The sequence below is a fragment of the Pan paniscus genome, chromosome 2 (genome assembly GCF_029289425.2).
Source record: "Pan paniscus chromosome 2, NHGRI_mPanPan1-v2.0_pri, whole genome shotgun sequence".
In the NCBI taxonomy this organism is placed as follows: Eukaryota; Metazoa; Chordata; class Mammalia; order Primates; family Hominidae; genus Pan; species Pan paniscus.
Window position 1 is genome coordinate 30,804,303 of NC_085926.1, and position 24,759 is coordinate 30,829,061.

At 36.2% G+C, this 24,759-nt stretch overlaps 1 protein-coding gene across 1 annotated transcript in view; it reads right to left on the reverse strand.

Annotated features, from left to right (window-relative positions):
• Positions 1-24,759, reverse strand: part of GADL1 (glutamate decarboxylase like 1) — a 168,959-nt gene that overhangs the window by 89,186 nt on the left and 55,014 nt on the right. The window contains exons 9-11 of the mRNA XM_008951617.3: positions 23,698-23,814; positions 18,908-18,972; positions 18,541-18,622 (exon numbers count right to left, since the gene is read on the reverse strand). Coding sequence (XP_008949865.1) covers positions 18,541-18,622; positions 18,908-18,972; positions 23,698-23,814 — 264 coding nt within the window. The remainder of the gene's footprint in view (positions 1-18,540; positions 18,623-18,907; positions 18,973-23,697; positions 23,815-24,759) is intronic.

A 24,759-nucleotide genomic window follows, 5' to 3' on the forward strand; every position in this document is an offset into this window, starting at 1 on the left:
AACAGCAAGTGGAAGCTACTAGTAAAGGAACAAGAAGGCAGGGAGGGAAAGTAGACAGTTCTCTCTGGTCGGTTAGAAGGAGGGCTATGTGATGACATTTACGATTCTCTGGCACAATTCTAGGTCTCCAGGTATGAGAATTATAGTTTCCAAACCAAACAAGAAAACCGTTGCCTGACAGATTGCAAGTGTCCCGAAGGGAACAAGAGAACCAGATGTATTTAGAACAACCATGACTGCAAATCCTGGGGGAGAGTGACTATGTCTACAGAATTTCTGTACAACCTTGGCTGAAAGAGGGAAAGTGTAATGAGAAAAACCTATAGGCAAGAGTCTGGGGACCGAATTGAGTTAGGTGGAGATTTATAGGTCAGTTTAATCAGACTGGCTTTGGAAATGAGTTAGAATTAGCAAAATCATCAGCATTACTACTTCATTTTGTATAGGTTCCAAAGGGGATTAAACAATCAGGTTTTATCTTTCTAAATCAATGTTTTCTATTTCTGTACACTGTTATGGCTTTAAAATTCAGTTTTAGGCGGGAAACAGGGTTGATCCATTACCTGCCATCTTGTTTTAGGCACACATAAGCTGTGTGGTTAAAAGCATGGATTGCGGACTAAGCATGACTGACTGAATCCCAGTTTCATCCTTTATGAGCTTCATGGCCGTGAGCATGTTATTTATGCTTTCTGTATTCAGGTTCCTCATCTGTACAGTGGGAAGGGGAATAGTCCCTACCTCATGGGATTGATATGTGGATTTAATGGGTTACTATATTTATCCACTTGTTTTATCTGTTTATTGAACTTGCCAGGCCTGCACTGGACATGAGAACAGGTAAGGGAGCCTGTATTTCAGTATAGATGAGAGGCTAATGGCTCCACCATTAGAGGAATTTGCAATATGTACTGAACAAATGCTTGGCTAGAGAGGAGACCCCTAATGCATCCTGGAAAAGCAGAAGGGGGCCCCCTGGAAGAGTTGAGGCTTGAGCTGTGTTTCATGAGAGAAACAGTAGGACTTAGGACTCAAGTGGGCAAAGAAGAGTTTCTGGTTTTCCACACAGAAGGAACAACTTGGCTGTAGGAAAATAAATGCATTCTTAATGTGATGTTTAAATCCCTCCATATGTAATCTGAAATTGCTTCCAAGCCTCATCTCCCAGCATATCGTTCCCCAGTCCCAGACACCTGGCACATGTCATTGTCCAGATCTGACTTTGCTCTCTCCAAGATCATATATTCTTAATTTGTTTTTTTTGTTTTTTTTTTTTTTTTTTTTTGAGACAGTCTTACTCTGTCACCCAGGCTGGAGTGCATTGGCGCTATCTTGGCTCACTGCAACCTCCGCCTCCCAGTTTCAAGCAATTCTCCTGCTGCAGCCTCCCAAGTAGCTGGGACTACAGGTGCATGCCACCATCCCTGGCTACTTTTTGTGTTTTTGGTAGAGACAGGATTTCACCACGTTGGCCAGACTGGTCTTGAACTCCTGACCTCAGGTAATCCACCTGCCTCAGCCTCCCAAAGTGCTGGGATTATAGGCATGAGCTACCACACCTGGCCCACATATTAATTTCTGACAGTTCAGTGTTTGTCAGAAATCAGGGGATAACTGTATTTTATAGCATCTTAGGGTGAAGAGTACCACACCCTATTCCTGTCCCATATCCAATCACTTATATAGTACCCAAGCCTATCACTGCTCAGCATACCCTCTAAAAAGTCACCATGGGCCCATACCCCAGTGACCTAAAATAAACCATAGACATTTGCCTTCTCCCCTGCCTTACAAAATCCATGAACCCATTACAATGATGAGAGACAATGTCTTCTCTCTAGTCTCGTTAGCCTGGCATGCGTGTCTGTTTTTGGTTCTAAATAATTATGATAAATGTCCTGAATGTAAGTGACAACCTTTCTCAAAATTGTCTAAAGCTATAGAGGCATTGAGAAAAATAAATCCCTATACAGGGAGTGTTAAACTCCATGAGTTCATACTAATTTTATTGTTATATTGTAAATCCAATATCAGATTCTGGAATATACTTAAGATTCCAGCTCCGTGAAATTAACCTTGCCACCAATCATGGGTAAGTCATTTCCTCAATCACAAGCTTTTTAAACAAAGAAGACATTTGAAGAACTCTACTTCCCTAGAGATTTTCCTTTTAGATTTCAGTTGAACTTTTTAAGTGCAGGGGCCCTATATCTTTCAAAATTGGGAAATGAAATCTATTAGAGTGGCTAATCCTCTAATGCTTGATGTTGCTACCTCACAGGCAGAAAACAATCTTTTCCTTATTACATATAAATTTCTGGTTCACACTAGCTCTGAAAACAGCTATGTATTTCATTGCATTTCACTACCTCTCTGGCAAGTTGAATATTGAAATGGCACAAAGATTCTGACAGTGCTATAAATGAATGCACCAGTATTTCTATAACTGGATGTCGAGGGCTTAATCCGCACTATGGTGCTGTCTAAGACTGATAATAAAACAGAAGAATACTATTTCAAGGTAAGATCAAAAGGACATATAATAGTCACATGTGCTACTTTATGACAAGGGCATAATGAAATGTACTGGGAAGACAGTAGCCTTACAAAAGGGAAGTGGTGAACTTCTTTCTGATAACTGCTATGGAACTGGAGATAGGGAAGATACAATTCTTGTTTTTTTAGTTTCTGGACTACATTTAAAATTCGGCAATCCGCTAGTAAATTGTCACAGCAAGACATGGAAGATATTCATTGTAGACACAATTTAGCCTCCTTGTCCAGTTCACAATGACCCCTTACTTCCCCTCTCATCCATAGAGATGGGCATAATGAACCCTTGCTCCATCCCGCTGCCCTACCAATTGGACCAGAGGCTAAGAAGACTAGAAATGTGGAATTAACACTGAGAGATTCTAATTTAGCTTTGCTGGTCTCTTGGGCAGAGATGTAAACATTATACTGTGGAGGTGCCATATTTTACCTGTCATGAGAACTTAAAAGCAAATATAATTGTTAGAAGTTTTAAAATTATATCACTTTGGATGTATAAAAAGGGAACTTTATTTTTCTTTAAAACGTTTCTGATTTGGAGCCACCATTACTTCTAATGCATAATATTTAGTCTGGTCACTTTCAGAAAAACTCAAATTGACTAGTCAGACCATTCAGAAATAAAACATGGTTGATTAAGATTTTTTTTTTCCTGAGAATAATTTCTTCCTCCCCTTGTTCTCTATTTCATGTTATTGTGAATTTCTCAAATGCTGCTGAGAAGAGTTGCCAGTTAAAATACAAAATACCTCATTAAATTTGAATTTCAAACACATTATAAATTTATAAAAGCCATTAATATAAGTATGTCCTATGTAACATTTGAGATATCCTTACACTAAAATATTGTTTAATGAAAATCAAATTTAACTGAGCCTCCTGTGTTTTTATTTACTGAATCTGGCAACCCTATACTGAGGTGTGAAATTTGCTTGTCCAATTTGGTCACTGCAGTCGTGTGTTGAGCCTCCACCCTTAGCTCATCCCAAGATGGTCTTCCCACCTTGCTGCTGATACCTGAATATCTGCTATGGCCTCTGAATGTCAGATCACTTGAGGCCTGCTTCTTGCTTCATGCCCCTATTTCCAGGCTTCATTGTGTCTTGTTTCATGTTCAGTCACTTTTGGATGATCCTCCATACCAGCCATTCTGAAGCCTGCAGGAACACAGGGGGCTATCCCAGGCACTCTTATGCCTAGATAAAAGGCCATCTCTAGTTTCTGCTTGACCATATTGACATGGGAGATTGAGGGGGGAGGCTTCGCACATTGAATTTCACCTAGAATTTGAGCTGAGAGGAAAGAACCTATTATCATTTCATTTACAGGGAGGTTCTATTCTTTCTTGGTGCCATGGGTTTACACTTATACTTAAGAATTGCTTTATCTTCAGAGAGTCCCCTTCCCTCCCCAACTCTGAGGCCTGTTTATCTACTTGGGAAAGAGGGTGTGAACTAAAAATGGTTTTTTGTATAAGATGTCCTTCCAAGAATAACTATGAAGTGTAAAAGATAAAAATTTGTCACTCTTTATCTCTGGTTTCATTCTGATCATTATCTGAGTACAATAAAAAGAACCAGAATTTCATAACACATCTTAAGCACTTGGGAGGTTAAAATCACTTTTATAAGTCAGCCTTTGCTCAGAGTAAACTAACATGGTTATTATAGATTAATTGGAAAGTAATTTAGATGAGCACACTCCAAAATGGAACTTAAGGAGCTGAGCCAAAACTGCCCTCAAATGTAAAATAGCATTCTTACAGAACAAAAACATAAATCAGGAGAAAATGAATATTAATTACATAAATTTAATAAGGACATGAAAAATAAATGCAAAAAGTGATTCCTCATGGAAAGAAAAGATAAGTAATCAGGGAAAAAAATTTTAATTAAAAATTAAGATTTCAGGCAGGAATACAAGACAAAAATGAGATAAAAATAAGGACATGGCATATATTATGCTAAGATCTTTGAAAATCTTAGCAAAATATATTTAAGAAAATATTGTAATGGACTCAACTAGAGCAGAAAATTAATAGTTCAATGAAAATGTAAAAACTGAACACACAAATAATTATCTACCCCAAAATTTCTGAGCAAGAGTTTTATAATTTCCTGAACATTTCTAAAAACTGATGCCTGTTATTGAAATTATTTTTTTAAAAAAAGACGTTTTAAAACTGCACTCAAAATACTATCCAAGATAAAACAAATAATAGATCTATATTATGTACACGGAGGCAAAAATCATCCACTAATATATTAGAATAGTTTACTGCAATAAAATGAGGTTAATCAGTAATACAGAAAATCTGTTAACATAAATTTAATTTTGTTTAAGGAGTAAATTGATATCTTTCTATTATCAAATAAGGTAATTCTATGTGGTAAAACTCAATACTAGATAATTTCTCAAGATTTATAAAGAATGTATAACTTAGGGCAACTTCAATAAAATCACAAAGACAATGTCTTATGTTTACTGAACATATTTTTGAAAATTCTATCAGTCTATTATAATTGTAACCAGTATGAAGCTTAGATATTAGAATGAAAAGATAATTTATACTGATAAAATCATATTCTTGGAAATGCAAGAGAATAACTTAAAATCTCTCAGAACCAATTAGCAATCTGGTGAAATAGTTAAATATAAGTAAATATTTCAAAAGTTTTTCTTACATCAGCCTTAGCAGTTTAGGAGGTTTAAAAAATAAAATATAAAATGTATAAATAACCCTAGCAAAACATATGCAGGATCCTCTATTAGAAAAGCCATTGATGGGGTTGTTTTTCTTCTTGTAAATTGGAAACAACAGGTGCTGGAGAGGATGTGGAGAAATAGGAACACTTTTACACTGTTGGTGGGACTGTAAACTAGTTCAACCATTGTGGAAGTCAGTGTGGCGATTCCTCAGGGATCTAGAACTAGAAATACCATTTGACCCAGCCATCCCATTACTGGGTATATACCCAAAGGATTATAAATCATGCTGCTATAAAGACACATGCACACGTATGTTTATTGAGGCACTATTCACAATAGCAAAGACTTGGAACCAACCCAAATGTCCAACAATGATAGACTGGATTAAGAAAATGTGGCACATATACACCATGGAATACTATGCAGCCATAAAAAATGATGAGTTTGTGTCCTTTGTAGGAACATGGATGAAATTGGGAATCATCATTCTCAGTAAACTATCGCAAGGACAAAAAACCAAACACCGCATGTTCTCACTCATAGGTGGGAATTGAACAATGAGAACACATGGACACAGGAAGGGGAACATCACACTCTGGGGACTGTTGTGGGGTGGGGGGTGGGGGGAGGGATAGCATTAGGAGATATACCTAATGCTAAATGACGAGTTAATGGGTGCAGCACACCAGCATGGCACATGTATACATATGTAACTAACCTGCACATTGCACATGTACCGTAAAACTTAAAGTATAATAATAATAAAATAAAAAGATGAAAAGCCATTGAAACTGAAATACTTACAAGTAAACTGATATAATGTGTGAGTGTCTTTTTTTTTTCTTTTTTTATACATAGGGAAGAGGAGGAAGCAGTAGATATGAAACTGGTCATGAATTGATCCCTACTAAAACCATGTGATGGGTTCGTGGAAGTTCATCTCTACTTTTGTACATATTTGAAATTTATCATGACAAAAAATTAAAAAGAATATTTGTGTGAAATAAGATCTGAATAAATATTACTAGGTTGGAAGGCTAAAATCATACAAAGATGTTAAGTCTTCTCAAATTAATTCACAGGTTTAATATAAACCTTAGAAAAAATCCCCAGTGGAAGTTTTTTAAACTTAAGTTTTTGAAAACTGGAAGAATAAATAGATGATAATAAGTCATTTTGTAAAACAGTGAATATAGACTTACCCTACTAGATGAAATATATTCTGAAGCTATAATGATTACAGCAAGGTGGACTTGGCAAAACAACAGCTGTTTGATTCAATGAATGGGATTATTTCAGAAATGGAATATCAAGTTATCTTCTTGCCTTATCCAGTCTTCTGACCCTTAATTAAAATTCCTCTACTTTTCTCCTCCAGTTTATGCACTAATGCTATGTTTTTTTACAAATTATTTTCACTTTAGACTATTCCACATTTCCTGTAGTTGATATGCAGGTTTTGTACAATATTGGGTTTCATTTGGTACATCTAATGGGATAATTTGCTCATATGGAAGTCTGGGATCACTTGGAAACTTTCTCTATAGATGAATAGTTAACATGTGTCACAAAAAGATGACAAAATTCCATAACAAGAATAGATGGTTGGATGATATTTCCAAATACCAATATCTCCTAATTGAAGAAGACAGGTTTAGCTTCCCATGTTTCTGGCAGTCACTGATCACCTCAGTAACTACTGTTGTAAGAGGTGTCTGGATGGGGACTGAGATGAGGGAGGAGGTGTTGCAAATTTTGTTATAGGAGGAAAGCTAAAAACATATATGGACTTTCATGTAATGCAAACTGCTGAGCTGGGCTGAAGGTGCTGAATTAGCTGCTTTCGTGGTAATGATGACCGTGATTAAAGAAATATTCTCAAGCTTCTTTAAACCCAAGGAGCCTCTGTTTTTTAGATCATAAGAAGGGGTAGAAGTGGATAAAGAAAGCAAGATGCTGGTTATATAAGCAAAATATATTAATCTATACTTATCAGCCTAGATATATATTAATATGCATCTCAAGAAAATTTTAAATGATTTAATATTGGCTGGTGTTTTACAAGTAATTTTCACGTTCTTAATTATGCTTGACTCTGACAGTGTGATCATATAATACTTTTAAAATATGGAAAGAAAATACCAGTAACTGATATAAGTCACCTCTGCTGCAAGTTTCTTGACCAGCCTTTTCAGCAGTGTTCTCATTTTATTTACATTCTCCAACTCCTGCTTTTTAATCATTACATAACTAAATAATAGTATATGTTTGCTTAAAATGTTATTAACCTTTGACTTAGGGTAGGGAGCATGTCTTATTCACTGAATACGCAGTAGTCTCTACATATTTTCAGGTTGAATGAAAGGCTGAATAAACAAATGCTTATTTCCAGTGGCAGTACTGAACAGCTGCTAATTATTAAAAATCCAGAACGTGGCACATATCAATTCTAATAAAGGAATGGATGAATTAAAGACCTTCCCACTGAATACAGCCAAGAATCCTGGAACAGAATATAAAAACTCCATCTAATGAAAAGCCTAGCAGACCTCCACAAGACAGGGATATAAACTACTGGGAGGTACAATGAGGGAAAGGGAACTCAGGGAGGTAAGCTAGAGACGTTCCTACTCCAGGACACTTTCAGACTCAGGGAGGACAGCCAAGACAAGAACCAGAATGGTGAGAAGGGAGGGAACAAAGATTGAGGTCCTGTGTCCACCAAGTGTGGAGACCTGGAGTATTATCACTTCTCACTAGCAGATATCCTAAAGACTTCAGGAAACAAAATTCAAAAGTATTCATTGTTATTAAGGCCAAGAAAGAAATCCCTTTTCTTGTTTGGGACCCAAAGTTCTCCACCATGAAGTGGAGGTACAGGCTATACCCTGAAGATCCAGAAAAATGTCAAGCATTGGTCCTGATCTGCTAATTCCCTCAGATACCCATAAAAATGAAAATAGAGATTCCATTTTTATAAGAAAGATCACTTCAGGTCTCAAATTATTCCTAAGGGTAAATTTTCAAGTAAGATATTAAGTAAACCACCAAAGATTATAAGGTACCTCTCTAGGCAATATGAGAGCCAGGAATCATGGACACAAGAAATAGTAATTACACCAAAGGGAAACTAGATATTGAAGTTAACAGAAGAGATGGTAAATCTATGCTTACAGTGTTCAAGCAGATAAAAGCTAATCTTAAAAACATCAATAACCTAGAGATGACAGTATGTAGGTAAAAAGAATCCATTAGAAATTATAAAGCTAGAAAGACAAAATAACTCGAGATGGCTTTCGCAGCAGATTAGATACAGCTGAAGAGAAAGAATTTCAAGATAGGTCAGAAGAAACTACACATGAAACATGGAAAGACAAAATTAAGGAACATACAAAATAGAGAGTAAGAAGAAAAGAAAGGAAGAAGTCTTAATATGTATTTAATTGACATGCCAGAAAAGGAGAGAGAAATGAAAGCAGGGATAATAATTACAAAACGTATCAATCTACAGATTCAAGAAACCCAGTAAAGCTCATGCAAGAAAAACTAAATAAAATTCATATTTGGAACATCCTTGTTAAATAGTAGAAATATTTTTAAAGCTTGAAAATTTTAAAAGAAGCCAGAGGAAAAAGTCATTTTATCATTAAAGGAATGACAGTTAAATAGAAAATATTTTAACACAACAACAAAAGGGAAAAAGAGAACAAAAAATTAATTAGAAAAAGAAAAATATCACCAAAGTATTGAAAGAAAATTACCGACAATCTTAACACCAGCAAAAATGAAAAACATTTTTAAAGAAGCAAAAATAACATAATATGCTACCATTTGACCCACAAGAAAATTCCAAAATGTGGTCTTCAAGAGGAAGGAAAATTATTCCGGATGGAACCTTAGAGATAAAACAAGAAGTAAAGATATGTGCACAAAAATACTCAGCAAATTTTTATAAAAGCCTTGAAATAAATGCCCATCAACAATAGAATGAATAAGGAAATTGTGATATATTCACATAGAATAGTATAAAAGAATGAAAATAATCAGATTGTGCCACAATGGATAAATCTTAAAGACATAAGCTTCAGCAACAACAAAAATCCAAGCACAAGAAAATACATACTATATGATTCTATTCGTATAAAATTCAAAAACTAAAGTAAATTATATTATTTGCTATAACTACAGAGCAAAACTAATAAAAGCAAGCAAGCAAGAAAGTCAGTATCAGAAAGAAACACGTGAAGATCTCTGGGTTTCTGGTTATGTTCTTTATTTTAATCTGTGTGAGAATGACCTGTTCACATTATAATAAATCAAGCTGTTCATTTATTTTATGCATGTTTTTATATCTACCTTATGCTTCATAATTTTAATTTTAAAGTAAAGCAAACAACTTTCAAACTCCCAACTAGCCTACCAGAGAATGAACTACCAGGGAAGACATTGAGTTCCTTTTGCTATTAACAAAACCCTCTAAATTATGATTTTCAATCAGCATCATAATGACCTAAAGGTATGTTTGCTGTGCAAGGGTACATGCACATGAGTGTGTACTTGTGAATTATATGCAGTTTCACATCTTGGAAGCAGGAGATTCAAGACCAGGGTACCACTTTTATTTTCTGATATTTTTTCTGTGGGTATTGGGATCCCTACTTAAAAAATAAGCTTGCTATTTTAGAGTTTTTATTTTTCTGCCCAAATCATTATTTATTGTATGCCACCAACAATTTCTGTACAAATTAGGGCTGAAATACAATTACTAAAAGTCTATATAAAATCTATTTTCAACTTCTGAGCTACTTACAAAATTTAGAACACTTATTCACATGGACTTGGATTAACACTTTGAATCACTATGGAACAACACATTCAGCAAAAAATTGACTCCCTGTAATCTTTTGGCCATGAAGCAACAAAGCTAGAAAGCCTAATTAGAATTATCAGGTATGTTTTAAGATATCTTCCTTGGAAACCAATATGACAACTAAAATTCTGCAAAGAAAAACAAATAGAGTGATTCATTCCAAGAACTCAAAAGGGCTTCAACTATCATATCAGAGTAGCGATAAAAGAGAAGGCCTTAACTTGCACAGGAACAGAAAACCAAACACTGCAAGTTCTCACTAGTAAGTGGGAGATAAACAATGAGAACACATGGACACGGGGAGGGGAATATCACACACCAGGGCCTGTCCTCAGGTGGGGAACAAGGGGAGGGAGAGCATTACAACAAATACCTAATGCATGCAAGGTTTAAAACCTACATGATGGGTTGATAGGTGCAGCAAAGCACCGTGGCACATGTATACCTATATAACAAATCTGCATGCTTAGCACATGTATCCCAGAACTTAAAAATAGAAGGCCTTGTTGCCATGAGTTAATAATAAAATAAAAGGCAAAAAAGGCAGATACTTGGAATCCATTAAAAATAGTAAAACCAAATTCTAGCCTACCTGAAGCGGGCGTAGCGTGCTTATTATGGCATAAATTTTTCTATTACATTCATTCCAGGCTTGCTTTTATTCCCTTAATCTTATGTTTCTTCCTTTCTTAGATTTTAATTTATGTAATCTTTGTGTTGTGGGACCCTAATCAGTTTTGTTTCAAGCTGAGATGGAAAACATTGAGCGTGTAAATAGAATCCTCTCTCTGGGATATTTTTCAACTGCTGGTCTTTATCAAATTAAAGATGACAGAAGGACACAAAGGCAGAATTTCATATTTTTCTTTCTGGTTATTTTTTAGCAAATCTGAAGTCCTCCGTGATGACTGGCAGAGAAGCAAAGGTTGGAGTTCCATACTGAAACAGGCTGACTGCCAAGATGAGTGAATTCTTTACCTGGGAAGGGCATTAGGGAGATTTCTACACCCTCAGGGTTCTGCACAAATAGGCAGAAAATATAAAATCCAATAATGGGCAAAACCCCAGCTCATCTAAGCCAAACTGACAAAATAAATGTAGCTTAATCAGTAAGACCAGGTGGCAGCCACCCAAGAGTTCTGAAGGAACTCAGGGATGAAATTGGGAGACCGTTGGCCAAGATGCTGGATCCAACATTATAAACAGCCATTTCCAGCAAACTGGCAGATTGTGAATGTCATTCTGTTCATTAGAAAGGGGTCAAGAGAGGACCCAGGGAGCCTTAGAAAAGCAAGTATCTCTTCTACTTGTCCAGTCTCCAATAAAAGACAGCATCATTAGATACTAAAACAAAAATAACTTCCTAGGGGAAAGACAATATGGTTTCTGAAAAAGGAAACCATGAGTCACTGATTTATTATTGGTCTCTGAGGCATGTAGATAAAAGGCCAAATGCTGGCACAACCCAGAGTCAAGATTTTTAAAGTGCCAACATGGGATGGGATGAGAGAAGGTAATGGCTACATCAAGCCATATGGATAAGACAAACAATTTCCATACCCCTTCAAAAAAATTCCTATGTATTTTCCAAAGCAAGAAGGGGTCATGCTTTGAGACTTGAAAGATCAGGATGCATGATAAAGGACATACTACTTCACATTGTGGGTAAAAAATTTAAAACACATTGCCATTTGGTGGTATTGGAAATAGATACAGATTTAGTCACTTCAGGAAACATTTTTTTAATTGAGAATTAACTGAGGCTTGGGTTTATACTCAGTAGTAGAGTGATAGTGGTGAGTGAGACCCATTCTGTCCTCAAGTAGCTCCCAGTGTACTACACAGATGATTCTAAGACCTGTGGTGCCCAGTTCAAGCCCTGCATTAGGACCGGTACACATTTATGACTAGGTGGTAACTGATGATTGAGATCAGATAGTACAATCACAATTACATAACACATCTCTTGGGGCCACAGTCAGCAATAGAAGCAATATACTGAGCTGTATGGGGCATGGATCTAAAGCAAAATGCAAATTCCCTTGTTAAAATGAATGGCAATGGTAATACCAACAAATAAATCCTAAAAATGTTATTGGTTTGTTTGGTGGAGAAATAGATAATGGATTCTGAACACATGAGGCTCTAACGTTATTATCCCTTTAACTTATAGAGAAACAAAGCAGAAATGACAGAGGTGTTTGTGATTACTGATGAAATCATGTTTTTTAATGTGATGCACCTACAAAGCTTCGTGGAAAGAAAATTACCTGTTGCTTATTATAATTTTAAAAATACAAGAATTAAAAAGAGTATTTACCAATCAGGAATTGAATGAATTCTCTGTTTGATTCTCAACTTTGCCAAAAGGTCTGGGAAGAATTTTCTGAGCTCAAGCAAGAACAGCCCAGACACAGAGAATGATTTTGGCAGCACGAAGCACAAGAGATTGATCTCTCTCCTACAAGTCAAATGCTTCTCTTTTCTAATCAGTTTTGAACACCTACCTTCCCCTTTTTCTGCTACATTAGCTGGTAGGCTGTCATTCTAAAGAAATTTATAATGTACCTGTGCAAAAAAGTGTGAGTGTTCCCTGGTGGGAGAGAAAAAAATTTCTTTGATCAGATTGTTCAGTATTTTCAAACCATCTAATGGCATTTCCACAGGAGCTCTATGAAGGAAAAGCAAGAGCTAGGAAAGAAATCCCCACAAAAGCAGATTTGGTTTGTTCTAGTTTCTCTGATTTAAAAGAAAAATGTACTTTCTTTCCTTTTCCTCTTTACTTGCACACTTTTTAACTGGCATGTAATAATTGTCATTTGTAACATCAATCATTCAGAACAGAAATGAAAATGGGGCTAAGTAACCTGCTTCTCAGGTATATTTTCCAGCAAAAATTCTGTCTTTTCCTGGCGACCACACTGGGAAATGACATTAGTCTCCTTTTTTTTTTCCCTTTACATTGCACTGTGTGGCTCAGCACATCCTCAATAACTATGTGTTGAATGATTATCCCACTCTTCTTTTTTTCTGCTACTCCTTCTCCAAAAATAAAAGGGGGGGGGGAGCGGGGGAGGGTCTATATTCCAAGCCTCCTCTAGAATGAAGATGAAAGGAAAGGAAAAGCATTGCAAGCTTATCTCCAAGCCCTCACATTTAAAACCTAGGTAATTTACAATTGTGTGTCAATACACTGAGCCAAAGAAGCTCCCTGAGAAGGAGGTATAAAATGTCAATAGATAAAATTAGAAGGAAAATGTTTGCATCTATGTCATTAAGCGTACAAATATCTTGCCTATCAAATTGACAAAACTATGCCTGTGATGTCAAGGTTAGAACACAGACGTATGCATGCACACACATATGCATATATATACTCATACTCTGCTAATGAGAATGTAAATGCTTTTGAAGAAAGATTAGGAAACCTGAATTTAAAAAGCATTATGAAAGCTAACTATTTCTCTTCCACTTCTATAGGGATTTATGCTAAAGGAATACTAAAGAGGAATCATTTATACTTAAAAGGCCATCTGATTAGCATGTTTCATGTTCTCATACCTGTTGAGTTTTTTTAAACTAAAAAATCTGTCTCCTAAACACTAAAAATCAAAAATCTGATACTGACATTTTTCTCCATCTATGCAACTGATTCTTAGAATATATTGCCTTTTATTTTAGATCAAAGCATCAAAACTGTCTTTGATCCAAAACAGCCATGCAAATCCCACATTTACCTCTGAAGTCAACCTATTTATAATCACAGGTTTTTTTTTTTAAATCCCTGATTTTCTTTTTATTCCTGTGATTCAAAGAGGGTTAGTGATAGTACAACTTTGAGAGCAACAGCTGTGCTTTGTTCCTGAAGCAGTCCTATTTACTAACACAGGAAATCAAAAATGCAAAAACTACCAGTCAATCAGGAAAACAGCATTGTGGATGTCAGGGCTTTGTAGGTACAAATTGGGGAATTAGTTTTTTCCATGAACAGCAGTATATTTACTAAGTAATTTACTTTCTTTTAAACTAGAGTTATCCTTTTACATCAACAGAAGAAGAACCAATTAAAATCACTATTCATCAATTATTGTCCTAACACAAGCCTTGTGTTAGGACCTAGGCAATAGAGCTTATCAACTAATCAACTATAATTTTAATCATTGTATCTTGGAGTTTTCAAAAGGAATAATTTGGGGTAAGGGAAAAATTCAAATTCTTAGTTACTGCTGACATGAAGGCAGATACTTCTGAGGATGATTAATGTATTTAATCAACCATTCAGTTTTTAAATAGATATTAGTGTTTTTTTTTTCCCTTTTCAGTGAATACTTGCTAGGCACTGACAACACAGTGGTGAATATAATGACATTCTTTCTCCTCATGTAGCTTCCATTCTAGTGGGAGAGAATATTACATGAAAAATCATAATTACAAATAGTAATTATACACACTATTATGCAAATAGTAACTATAAGCACTTTAAAGGAGAGGAACAGTCTGAGAAACAACACTGGGGAGGTGCCAGTTTATCTTGGTAAGTCTGGGGACTCTTCAAAGAAGAGGGTGACAATAAGCTGTTGCATGAAGGATGAAAGTCATTCACATGCCTCACATTTTGTATAGCTCAGAACACAGTTATCCAAAATATGGCACCTTGGAGGTCACTTTCTGATCTCCTCTCACCTTTCTTCCCTGAAACATGGTCATAGATAATTATTTGACCTACCTCCCCTAAAAGGAGGCTGTTAAGACCCTCATTCTGGAGGGGTCCTACCCTATGCCTGGAAGTCGAGAAGACTGGACAAACAGGCCCTGCAAAGTCCCCCCCTGCCAGCTTATGACCATACTTCTGCATGATTGTCCAGAAAAATATAGTTTTCCCTGGGCCTTTGGATCTTCATCTCTGAAGGTTCTTGTTTCACAAAAAATTTTGGTTAAATAAGTTTGTTATGCTTTTCTTTTGTCAATGTCTTTTGTTATAGGGAAGTCAGCCATGAACCTTGCAAATTGGGGTAAGGGAAAGAGATGACTTTTTCTCTCCTACATGTTCTTCCCTGTTTGGTTAGCATCACTCTTTCTGGTCTTCCCACCATCCCCCTGGCCATTCTGACTCAGCCTTCATGGGGAATCCTTCCTCCTCTATCTAATCTCTAAATGCTAAAGTTTTTCAGGGCTAAGTTCTAGGCCTTATTTTCTTCTAATTCCAAAGATCCTCCCAAGGCATCTAACCCATTCCTATGACCTCAGATATCATCTATGTGTTAACAATTCTGTAATAGACTTTACCAGTCCAGACTTATTTTCTTAGATTTGGGTCCATATGCCAACTTCCTATGTGACTTCCTGACTTGAATATACCTCCTAAGAACCTCAAATTTAGTATGAGCAGCACTAAAAGGTGTTTCACTCTCAACTCTTTCCTCCAGTGATCTTCATCTTCCTAAATGGAATCATTCATTCAGTTGCTGTATCAGTAATCAGGATGATTACATGACACCTGCTTCTCTCTCATCTCCCATAATTGATAATTGATAATAATTGATAATTGAGCCCTGTCTAATTGATAGCTAAAATGTATAGTGAATGTCACATTTTCCCATCTCTCTTGCCATCAACTCTGGCATAGATACTGCAAGCCTTTTTCTTAGTCTTCCATCTATTCTTGTTCCCCTCCAATTCATTGTCCTAAATGAAATTTTTTTCCAATAACTTTTAGTTCTTCTATTGTTCTAAAGATCAAGTCTAAAATCATCACAATGGTCTCTAAGACCCTTCATGATCTACCCACTGCTTAATCCTTTAGTCTCATATTATGTCAATCTTCACATTATTCTCTATGCCTCAGCCAGAATACGCTTTTTTCAGTTTCTAAAATAATTTTTTTAAAAGGGGCATTCCTTTCTTAAAGAATTTTCACATGATGTTCCTTCCACCTGAGACATCACCTGCTGTGTATTACTGAAGTACTATACTCTTCTCTGTATTAGACAAGGGTGCATTTGGCTGCAACTAACAGATTACCCAATGGAGATGGTTTCAGTAGTAAGAACATTTAATTTTAACCACTTGATATCGCAAAGTCTGAAAGGAGTCACGTTTTGGGGGTGCAACATTTCAAAATTACCCCAAACCAAGACTTTCCCTTTGTTTCTGTCATTCTGTGCATATTAATTTTTTTAATTTAGGGTAATTGCCTTATGGTAACAACCCATATATCATGTCTAATGCAACTGCATTCAAGGTAGACAAATGCGAGAAGAATGCTCTCGTATAAAATTATTCTCAAGGTCCTCACCACATTTCCCTACATCACATTAGACATAACTATGTCATAGAAACTGCAGGGGAGGCTAGTTAGGTGAATATTGGGAGATAGGCAAGAAGAGAAGGAGGCTGGAATGCCTGTTGATTTTTACAATCAACAGAGTCTGACATTTGTTAGTGCACTTATCAAAACAGCAGTTAAAAAATTAAATATCTGCATTTTGTTCATTGTCTTCCCTGTGAGATTATAAGCTCTTTGACTTTGGGGAATATGTCTGTCTGATTCAACGCTATAAGAGCCTAGACTCGCACAGTGTCAAGCCTACACAGATCATTTATGCTGATTGATGGAATGAATTAATGATATGGAAGAGAGTAACAGAGGCAGAAACCAGGTACAAAAGAGATAGAAAACTGCCAACACAAAACTTAAACTGATTGCCATATCTCATGGTTTAGCTTTCCTATTCCATTTAAATTGAAAACGGTCTTTTCATTAAAAAAAAATTGGCAACTTTTTGAAAGTGCTCAGTTCTTTGCACAGTGAATAGAATTCCCCTAACCTCTTAATTCATGCCATGAAAATAGACATGGGTGTTATTGTCACTAAGATTCAGGAATGAATTCTTAAAAAAAAAAACCTGTTAAGGAGTTATATGATCCAGAAAAATTTAAATTGCCTCAAGTACAGAAATGTAATTCAGTTGTTGGCTAAATTACTCAAATATCAGTTAATAAGAAAAGTGTATGAAAGCTAGAAAATTATTTAAGAGTAGTCATAAAATTTTTAGTCTAAGTTCTCCACTCCTTAGCGTATCACACCAACAGATAAGTTTGTCATTCAGATTGGCCGATTTAGGTAGAAAGCAAATGTAAAATACCTCACTCATAAAGGATGCTTGATACATTTTTGTTCTTATACCTAGACCAAAAGAAAAGTTGGGTTTATTCCTATCTCTGTCCCATCCTAAATGTGTACCTATGGGCAAGTTGATTATGTTCTTTGGTTCACAATCAATATGGTAATCTTAAACTACCTTTTAGTTACAAATAGTCACACCACAATTTTGAAACTTAAAATTGAAAATTAAATGGTATTGAATACATTCAACTATATCCAACCTAATAAAACATTAAGGAACTGATTCATATTTCTGGTAGTGTCTATTTCTATAGAAGCAAAACCTGTTCCTAGTTTCTGCTGGACAGTCTGTTTGATCATGTCAAAACGCACAGGGCACTAACATAAATATCACAATTTCTTTAAAAAGTTGTAAATAGCTACACATGCAAGACTAGGTTTCAAGTTTTAAAAATAGTTTTCATTTCAAATAAAATTCCTTAAAAACAGAAAATGACTTTAACATTGGCAAAGGGAGTCCCCTAAGAAAAAAATGTAAACAGATGGCTGAGAAAGATCACCCACATGCTGAACACAGATCTTGAGGAGGCATTTCTAAGAATGAAGTAGCACTTCCCAGCCTGGGCCACTTCCCACAAGGATCCTTATTTAACCCATGGAAAACACAGAGTTTATACCTCCGGCCAAGAGGAGCCTCAACTTTTTTCCCACTTGCCTCACAGTGATCCAGACAAGTTTCCAACTCTCCCTAGCATTCCAAAAGAAGCTAAGTACCAACCACTTGGGATGAGCAATCCCCTAATAAATTAGTGTTCGAAGATCAGCCCTGAACAAATGTCTTCCCATATAAACGGGCTGTTAAGCCCTAGCTAAGCGTATTAAGTATTCAATTTAATGTATGACACACATCTGTTCCACTTTCTCAGTGAGCAGAAGTTTCAAGATAACTTAAATCCCAGACTTAATCAAGGAGAAAAAAATCTTGGCAATGTTTAAAACTGAGTTTTGAAATATAATCCAAATGAGGGTGAGAGAGAGACCATTTTGCTGTAACTAATGAGATTATATAATACCTAAATCAAATCCACAAAATTACCTGAGCAGAATCACTAAATATTTTATCTAGGCTTATTTGTCTTTCATGTAGAGACCATCAACATTTCCCAAAGACCTTCAATTTACGCCTCGCCCAAGTCACCAAGAGATGAGCAAAAATGAAGCCCTTGGCAAGCACAGTGGCTTAACCCCCTTGAAGCCCAAAGACCACAAGAGGAAAACTTACAGATTTGTCTTTCACAAGGAGAGCACAGCACTGGATCCCAGCCATCAGCATCTTGTGTGGGTTCCAGGCCACAGAGTCAGCCCTATTGTTTAAACAAAGGGACAGAGTAGGGAGAGGACTCAATTAGTTTCTACAGGCAATGGAATACTATCATTATCAATATCTGCATTCAGTACTCATACATAGTTTACTGTTCTATAGAACTCCTTATCTGAGTGGTTTAAGGAATTTGGAGGGTTTTGTTGTTGTTGTTTATTTAAGGAAAACAATTACTTTGTTTTTTTTTCCTATTTTCAAAATATCACGTAGTCCAAAGAGATCCCTTTGCCTGACAAAAGTTGGCTGTACACCAGGAAACTACATTTACCTGTGGATGCCATGCAGAAGCTTGCGGTGCTTCCTCGACATCAAAGCTGAGCCACCCCAAGAAGCCTGTTGAGATATTTACAGTACCAAAACAATGTTATTTCAATGTTATTTGTTTACCAGTGGGTTGTCATAGAAAACCCTCAGTGAGGACCTCAATCTGCATTATTTGATATTTCATTTTATGTCATGTTAACTAATTTGTACCCCAGGAAATTCTGATCACTGGCTCTACTCAGGCAACCAGAACCTCATCACAACAGATGGGCCCTCACTGACCCTTAGAATTATAAATTCACGCATCATAAATTGGTATATTAACCAACTGAGCTATATGTGGATGAAGAGGTTCAAAGTCCATGCCCTCTTGAAGCTTAGACTCTAACATAGACAACATCTTCACAATGCTAACATTTTGCTATTCAGTGTATGATGAGACATGGGCTAAGGACTAGCATTTTATATAATGAACGAGGCATATTATTGACAAGGTAGATAGAAGGCCAACTAGGATGAGCTAGGCGGAAATATCTGTTAATGAAAAATTAGATCATTTTAGCTAAATGGCTTTCAGAAATATCTACAAATGAGAGAGAGGGCAAGCTTGGGACAAAAGGAAGTTATCCACTGGAGAAGTAAATTTTGTGAGCAAAGGAGAGGGGAGCTCAGATAAAATCCCATAGTCAACAGGTCTGGAGCAAAGGGAGAAAAATTGATGTAAGAAATACAAAAGTCAGTATGCTTCTTGAAAATGGTGCAGACATAAATTTTAATTTGTAGGACATTAAAGGATAACTGTATTGAGAGAATTTGAAGGGACTAGCTTGGGCTGTATTGAAAATGCTTTCCAAGTTTATTTAAACCTTACAGTATTCCATTAGGAATGGAGTTATGATCACTTCCACTTTTTATAAAGTTCAGAGGTGTTCAGGTAAATTGTCCAAGGTCTCGCCAATGACAAAAATCAGATCTGAGATTGAAAGCCCATTCTCTTGTCATGTTAACATCATTACTTAAGGAAGGTGACAATTTGGCCAAACTGGGGAGTATAGCATGTAGAATGAGGGTGACAGAGATGCTTTAGGCAATAGGTAAGTTCAGGAGTTGCTTAGGATGTAGCAACTTCTATTTTTGGCTATGGAATTTAAAGGCATAGGTAGACCTTAATATCATGTAGAAAGAAGTGGCATGGTTGTATGCACCACAGATATGGAAGATAAAGAAAATGAAGTATCTCTACGATCCTCAGAGTATTACAAAATCTGGGCCCATTGGTAGCCAATAACAAGAAAGTACAGCACAAGCAACTTTGTGGCCTTAAATCCCATTTAAAAACAACTTTCATTGACAGCTGAGACGAGGGTGAAGTGAGTGAGTCAGGGTGCATAATTCAAGGAGGAACTCATCTCAGAGCTGGACTCTTGCAAGGCCCTAAGAGTGAATGCTTCTTAAAATTTGAGCCCTGCCAACCCCACTGGCCTCATATTAGCACCAGCCTTGTCCCATGGACTAGAGTCTCCATCAACTCCATGGGGTCCCCAGAGGCCTGCGAGCTCTGATGTGTTTCAAGGGTGTTGTGTGTTCAAATCCCAAAGATTCCCAGGTAAAGAGTTAGTAACTTGGCATTATCAGTCAAATTCCCTTCCTGCTGCATTTCCTCCCTTACTTGGATTCACAATGGACCACGTGTGACTCAGGCTGAGCCACAAAGGCAAATGCCCTCAGCATCTAGGAAAATTTTATCCCCAGCCTACAACTGAGGATCTCCAGATCTGGATTTTGAGAACTTGGTCCTTGCAAATATTAACATGAGTTACATATCACATTTTTCTTGACTTTCATTACATATTCTAAATCCTAAATTAACTACTTTTCTCACTTCTCTTATCCCCCAACCTCTCTGAGAACCTATCAGTGACAACTACAGGAAGGATTAATTAGTCCAGTCAGCCACACCTGTTTGCTCGCTCACCCTTTCCACCTGCCTCATACCCTACACTTCTACTCCTTCATGCTCCCTGAGCTAGCCTCTGCCTCCACTGCTTCTCCAAAAAGGTAAATAATCTCCCAATTCTAGTGAACTGGATTTAAGTTTTGAAATCACAGGAACCCTTCCAAGGCATTAGTTTACCACTTCACAAAGTACTTTGGCAGGGTTAGGAACAGCTCATTCATAAATTTATTCCTTAAAAAAAAAAAAAAACACCCCTGATGTAAATGCCCTACTTTAATTTGCTGCACTCTAATTCCTAACTCCAGAAACTGTGAAATTATCAAATCAATCACCTAAATGATGGAGTTTGGCTTTCCATCTCAATAAAGACTGTCATTTATTAAGCTATTACTATATGTGAGGCACCACAGTATATCATTTTATATATATTTGTCTTTAATTAGTTAATAAATTAATAGTAGAACCAATCCTGAAAGGGAAGTGAAGGCAAGAATGGAATTGAGATTTGGCAGCCTCTAAAGCCCATGATTTTAAATATGTTTGTGCCTTCTATGGGACTTGGAATGAAGAATGGGTGAGAGAATAGGAAGCTTTGTTGGGAATGAGAGGCTTTCCAGCAGCTACAACCTCTGATTTAAAGAAGAGCTAGACCAGCCCGACGTTTTGTTCTCAGACAGAAACTAGCATAACAATTGCCCTCATGAAGGAAGAGAACAGTACTGGAGTGCAAGAGTCTAATAAAACTAGTTTTTCTTATTCGACTGTTTAAAAAACGCATTATATTACCAAATTGAAGACAGTATCAAATGTAAGCATCCCCATTTTTTGTGTACTACTAATAAAAATTGACATCAAAATATCAACTTCAGAGTTAAAATTTTTTTAAGTAAGTGCATCTTAGAATTAATAAAACATGGTATGTATGCAGAGCAGCATGGTTTTACTGAAAACCCAGAAGAACAAGTAAATGTCTTTTTATTTTTAAAAAGAGATAAATATCAGTTTTTTAATATTTGAAAGAAGCTTTAAAATACTCTTTAGAAGATTTCAAACAGGTCAAAGCAATTATTGCAATTTGTTAATATTTTCTTTAATAAAGTACCTATGGCATATGAAGTTTCTTCAAGATAAGCTACATGTTCCTGTAGTAACATTTTATTGATTTGACACTCACAATACTAAAGGATGGGTAAACATGTCTTTAATAAGCCAGATAGGCTTGTGTCAAATTTAATCTAATACTATAGGCATTTGCCAGATGTATACTATGCACAAATAGGATAATTTGGTGTGGTTTATATTCCCTTATAAAGATGTTTTCTTCAAAGACTCAACCTTTAATTTTTAGAAAACCTGAAGAGCTTTTCATTCATAAATCACAATTTTCTCTAAGCCCCATAAATCTCTTAATGTCACTCCCAATTTAAAAGCTGCTGTGGTGACTGTTTTACATAAACTATTTACTTTTCTCCATTTTATACAAACTACATAAACTATATAATCCATATGTGATGTTTCTTTTATGAGAGTACAATATTTAGGTAGAACTGCTGATGTATTTGATTTTCCCCCTTATTTCCACAGTTACAAAAATGCTCACTTCATATTATCTTTTAGGATATAATGTATTGTTATGCTTCTAAGTCTATAAAAATCAATAAGATATAAGTTGAAATATGAACAGATACAAATGCTAAAATCCCGTTAACAAGTCACGGATAATCTACCTCAAGTATTGCCATTGGCATACTAATAGAAGCTATAACTCTAGTAAACTTTATACTACTGTTGCTTTTACAAATGTTAGTATTCAGTTAATGTAAACTTTGAATCATATCACAGACACTCTACTAGGTGATATGATTTGATTGAAATAAACACTTTGAAAGCATAAAATCATCTAAACTACAAAATTATGTGTGGGTATATCCCCCCAAATGCTGTTTCCTTTTGTTCAGCAAGTCAAAAAATATTTCTTCTGCCAAGGAGGATCTGAAACTATCACTTACCAGAGGAAAGCTCCCAAAACACCATGTGCAATTGTCTCTTTGGTTAGAATCAAACTAATTAACTGCTGGTTTCACACAAAAAAATTAATTTTAAAAAAGAAAATTAAAAAGCTCAACAAGTGTTCATAGTTGGCTGAATTCAGCATTCTAACCCGGGATAAGTAGAATTTTTAAAGTTACCTTTGATTTAAGGAAATATGTATTTTGAATAACCGCAGGACTTACAAAAATTCTTTTAAAAAGCCAATCCTTTGCTAGAAAATAATGGAGTATATTATTCCAACCCCCCTCAAATAAGTATCTGATAGATCCAGAGAAAATTTGCTTTAGTTATAGCGTGCAATTATGCATTGTAGCTTTTTGCATTTTCCAGCTGTTTGGAATCATAATTTTAGAGCTAGAAAGATACCTTACAGCCCACACATCTACCATCCCCTCTCTTTACAAATGAAGAAATTGAAATCCAAAGGCTAAGATCGCAATGAAGAAGAGGCAGATCAGAATTTCAAACCAGTCTCTCGGCTCCTTAATCTAAAATGGGTGCCTTACACCAGGCTGCTTCAATGACAGTAGATTTGAGGACCAAAGATGGCTCATGGGAGTAAAAGAAGCAAAATGGAATCCAGAAAACTAAAACAAAATATACACAAAATTGTGGAATCTTCTCATTTATACTTTACAGAAAGTGGCATACTTATTTCCCCCAATTTGAGACACACACAAAAGCGTTGGGGACTCCACATCTAGTTTCTGAGAATAAGAAAAATTTCTACCAAGGCTACAAAAAGACCAAAGGTTAAACAGGTATGTACACATAAATGAACTTACGTCTACATGAAGCCAGAGGCTGTGCCTCTCGCAGATGTCTGCTATTTCATCCAGAGGGTCAAAAGCTCCCAACACAGTTGTACCAGAAGTGGCACAGACAAGAAATGGTGCTGCCCCCTGTAAGAAGGATCCACACACACAGAATTATCACTGTCATCACTAAATTTGTCCTGTAATAGCTGGAAAATATAAAGGGTTATGCATCCAGAGAGTTATTTGGTTTTATTGGAGGTAGTCATTAATTCAATGGGTGTTTTTAAATTTTGTGAATATGTGGCCTCTTGGCATTATAAACAGATTAAGGAAACAGAAAATGCTATGGCAATAGCATTTTCTGTCCCAACTCAGTACATCTTCAGTATTATTCTCATGTTTTTTGTAATGTTTTGTTCTATCAATTGTCCAGATAGAAATTTAATAACTTCAGCTGCAACAGCAAACTGACATTTTGTATGACTCCTAATTTCTTCCTGAAAAAATACATTTAGCCTCCATTGTGCCATCATTGTCACCTTCTCAAAAAAAAAAAAAAAAAGATTGGAAGACAAACAGAGCTCCTGGAGTAAACCATGCAGGCCTGTTTGCTCGTCTCCTTGTAAAGTAAGTGCAGTTATAAAACAAAGAATGTAGAATATTCTCAGGTACAAATTCAGCATCAGAGGAGATAAGGCAACCTCACTGGGATACATTCTCCAAAATAGGTGATGCAACAGAGAAATCCATTGGCATGTGCTGGAAAAGAAAATCTGTGTCACTTCTATCATGGTTATTCCTCTTCATATAGCTGATGACTGCATCTTGTGGCGTGAACGGGTACTGGTGGGAAATAGAGAAGAAAAGGGAGAATGTGGGTGCACACAAACAGATGAATGGTTATCTCGGTCAAGCTAGTCACACGCTTTGTCCCCATTAAAGGACTCTATGCCAATCAGATAGATGAAGAGTACATGAGATTGTTTCCAAATGGATTGCTCCAGGATGGTGGTAGAGATGTGTTGCTCGCTGTATAGGTGAAGTTTGCAGACAAATGTGGGAGTGAGGGGAGCAACTAGAATATTAAGA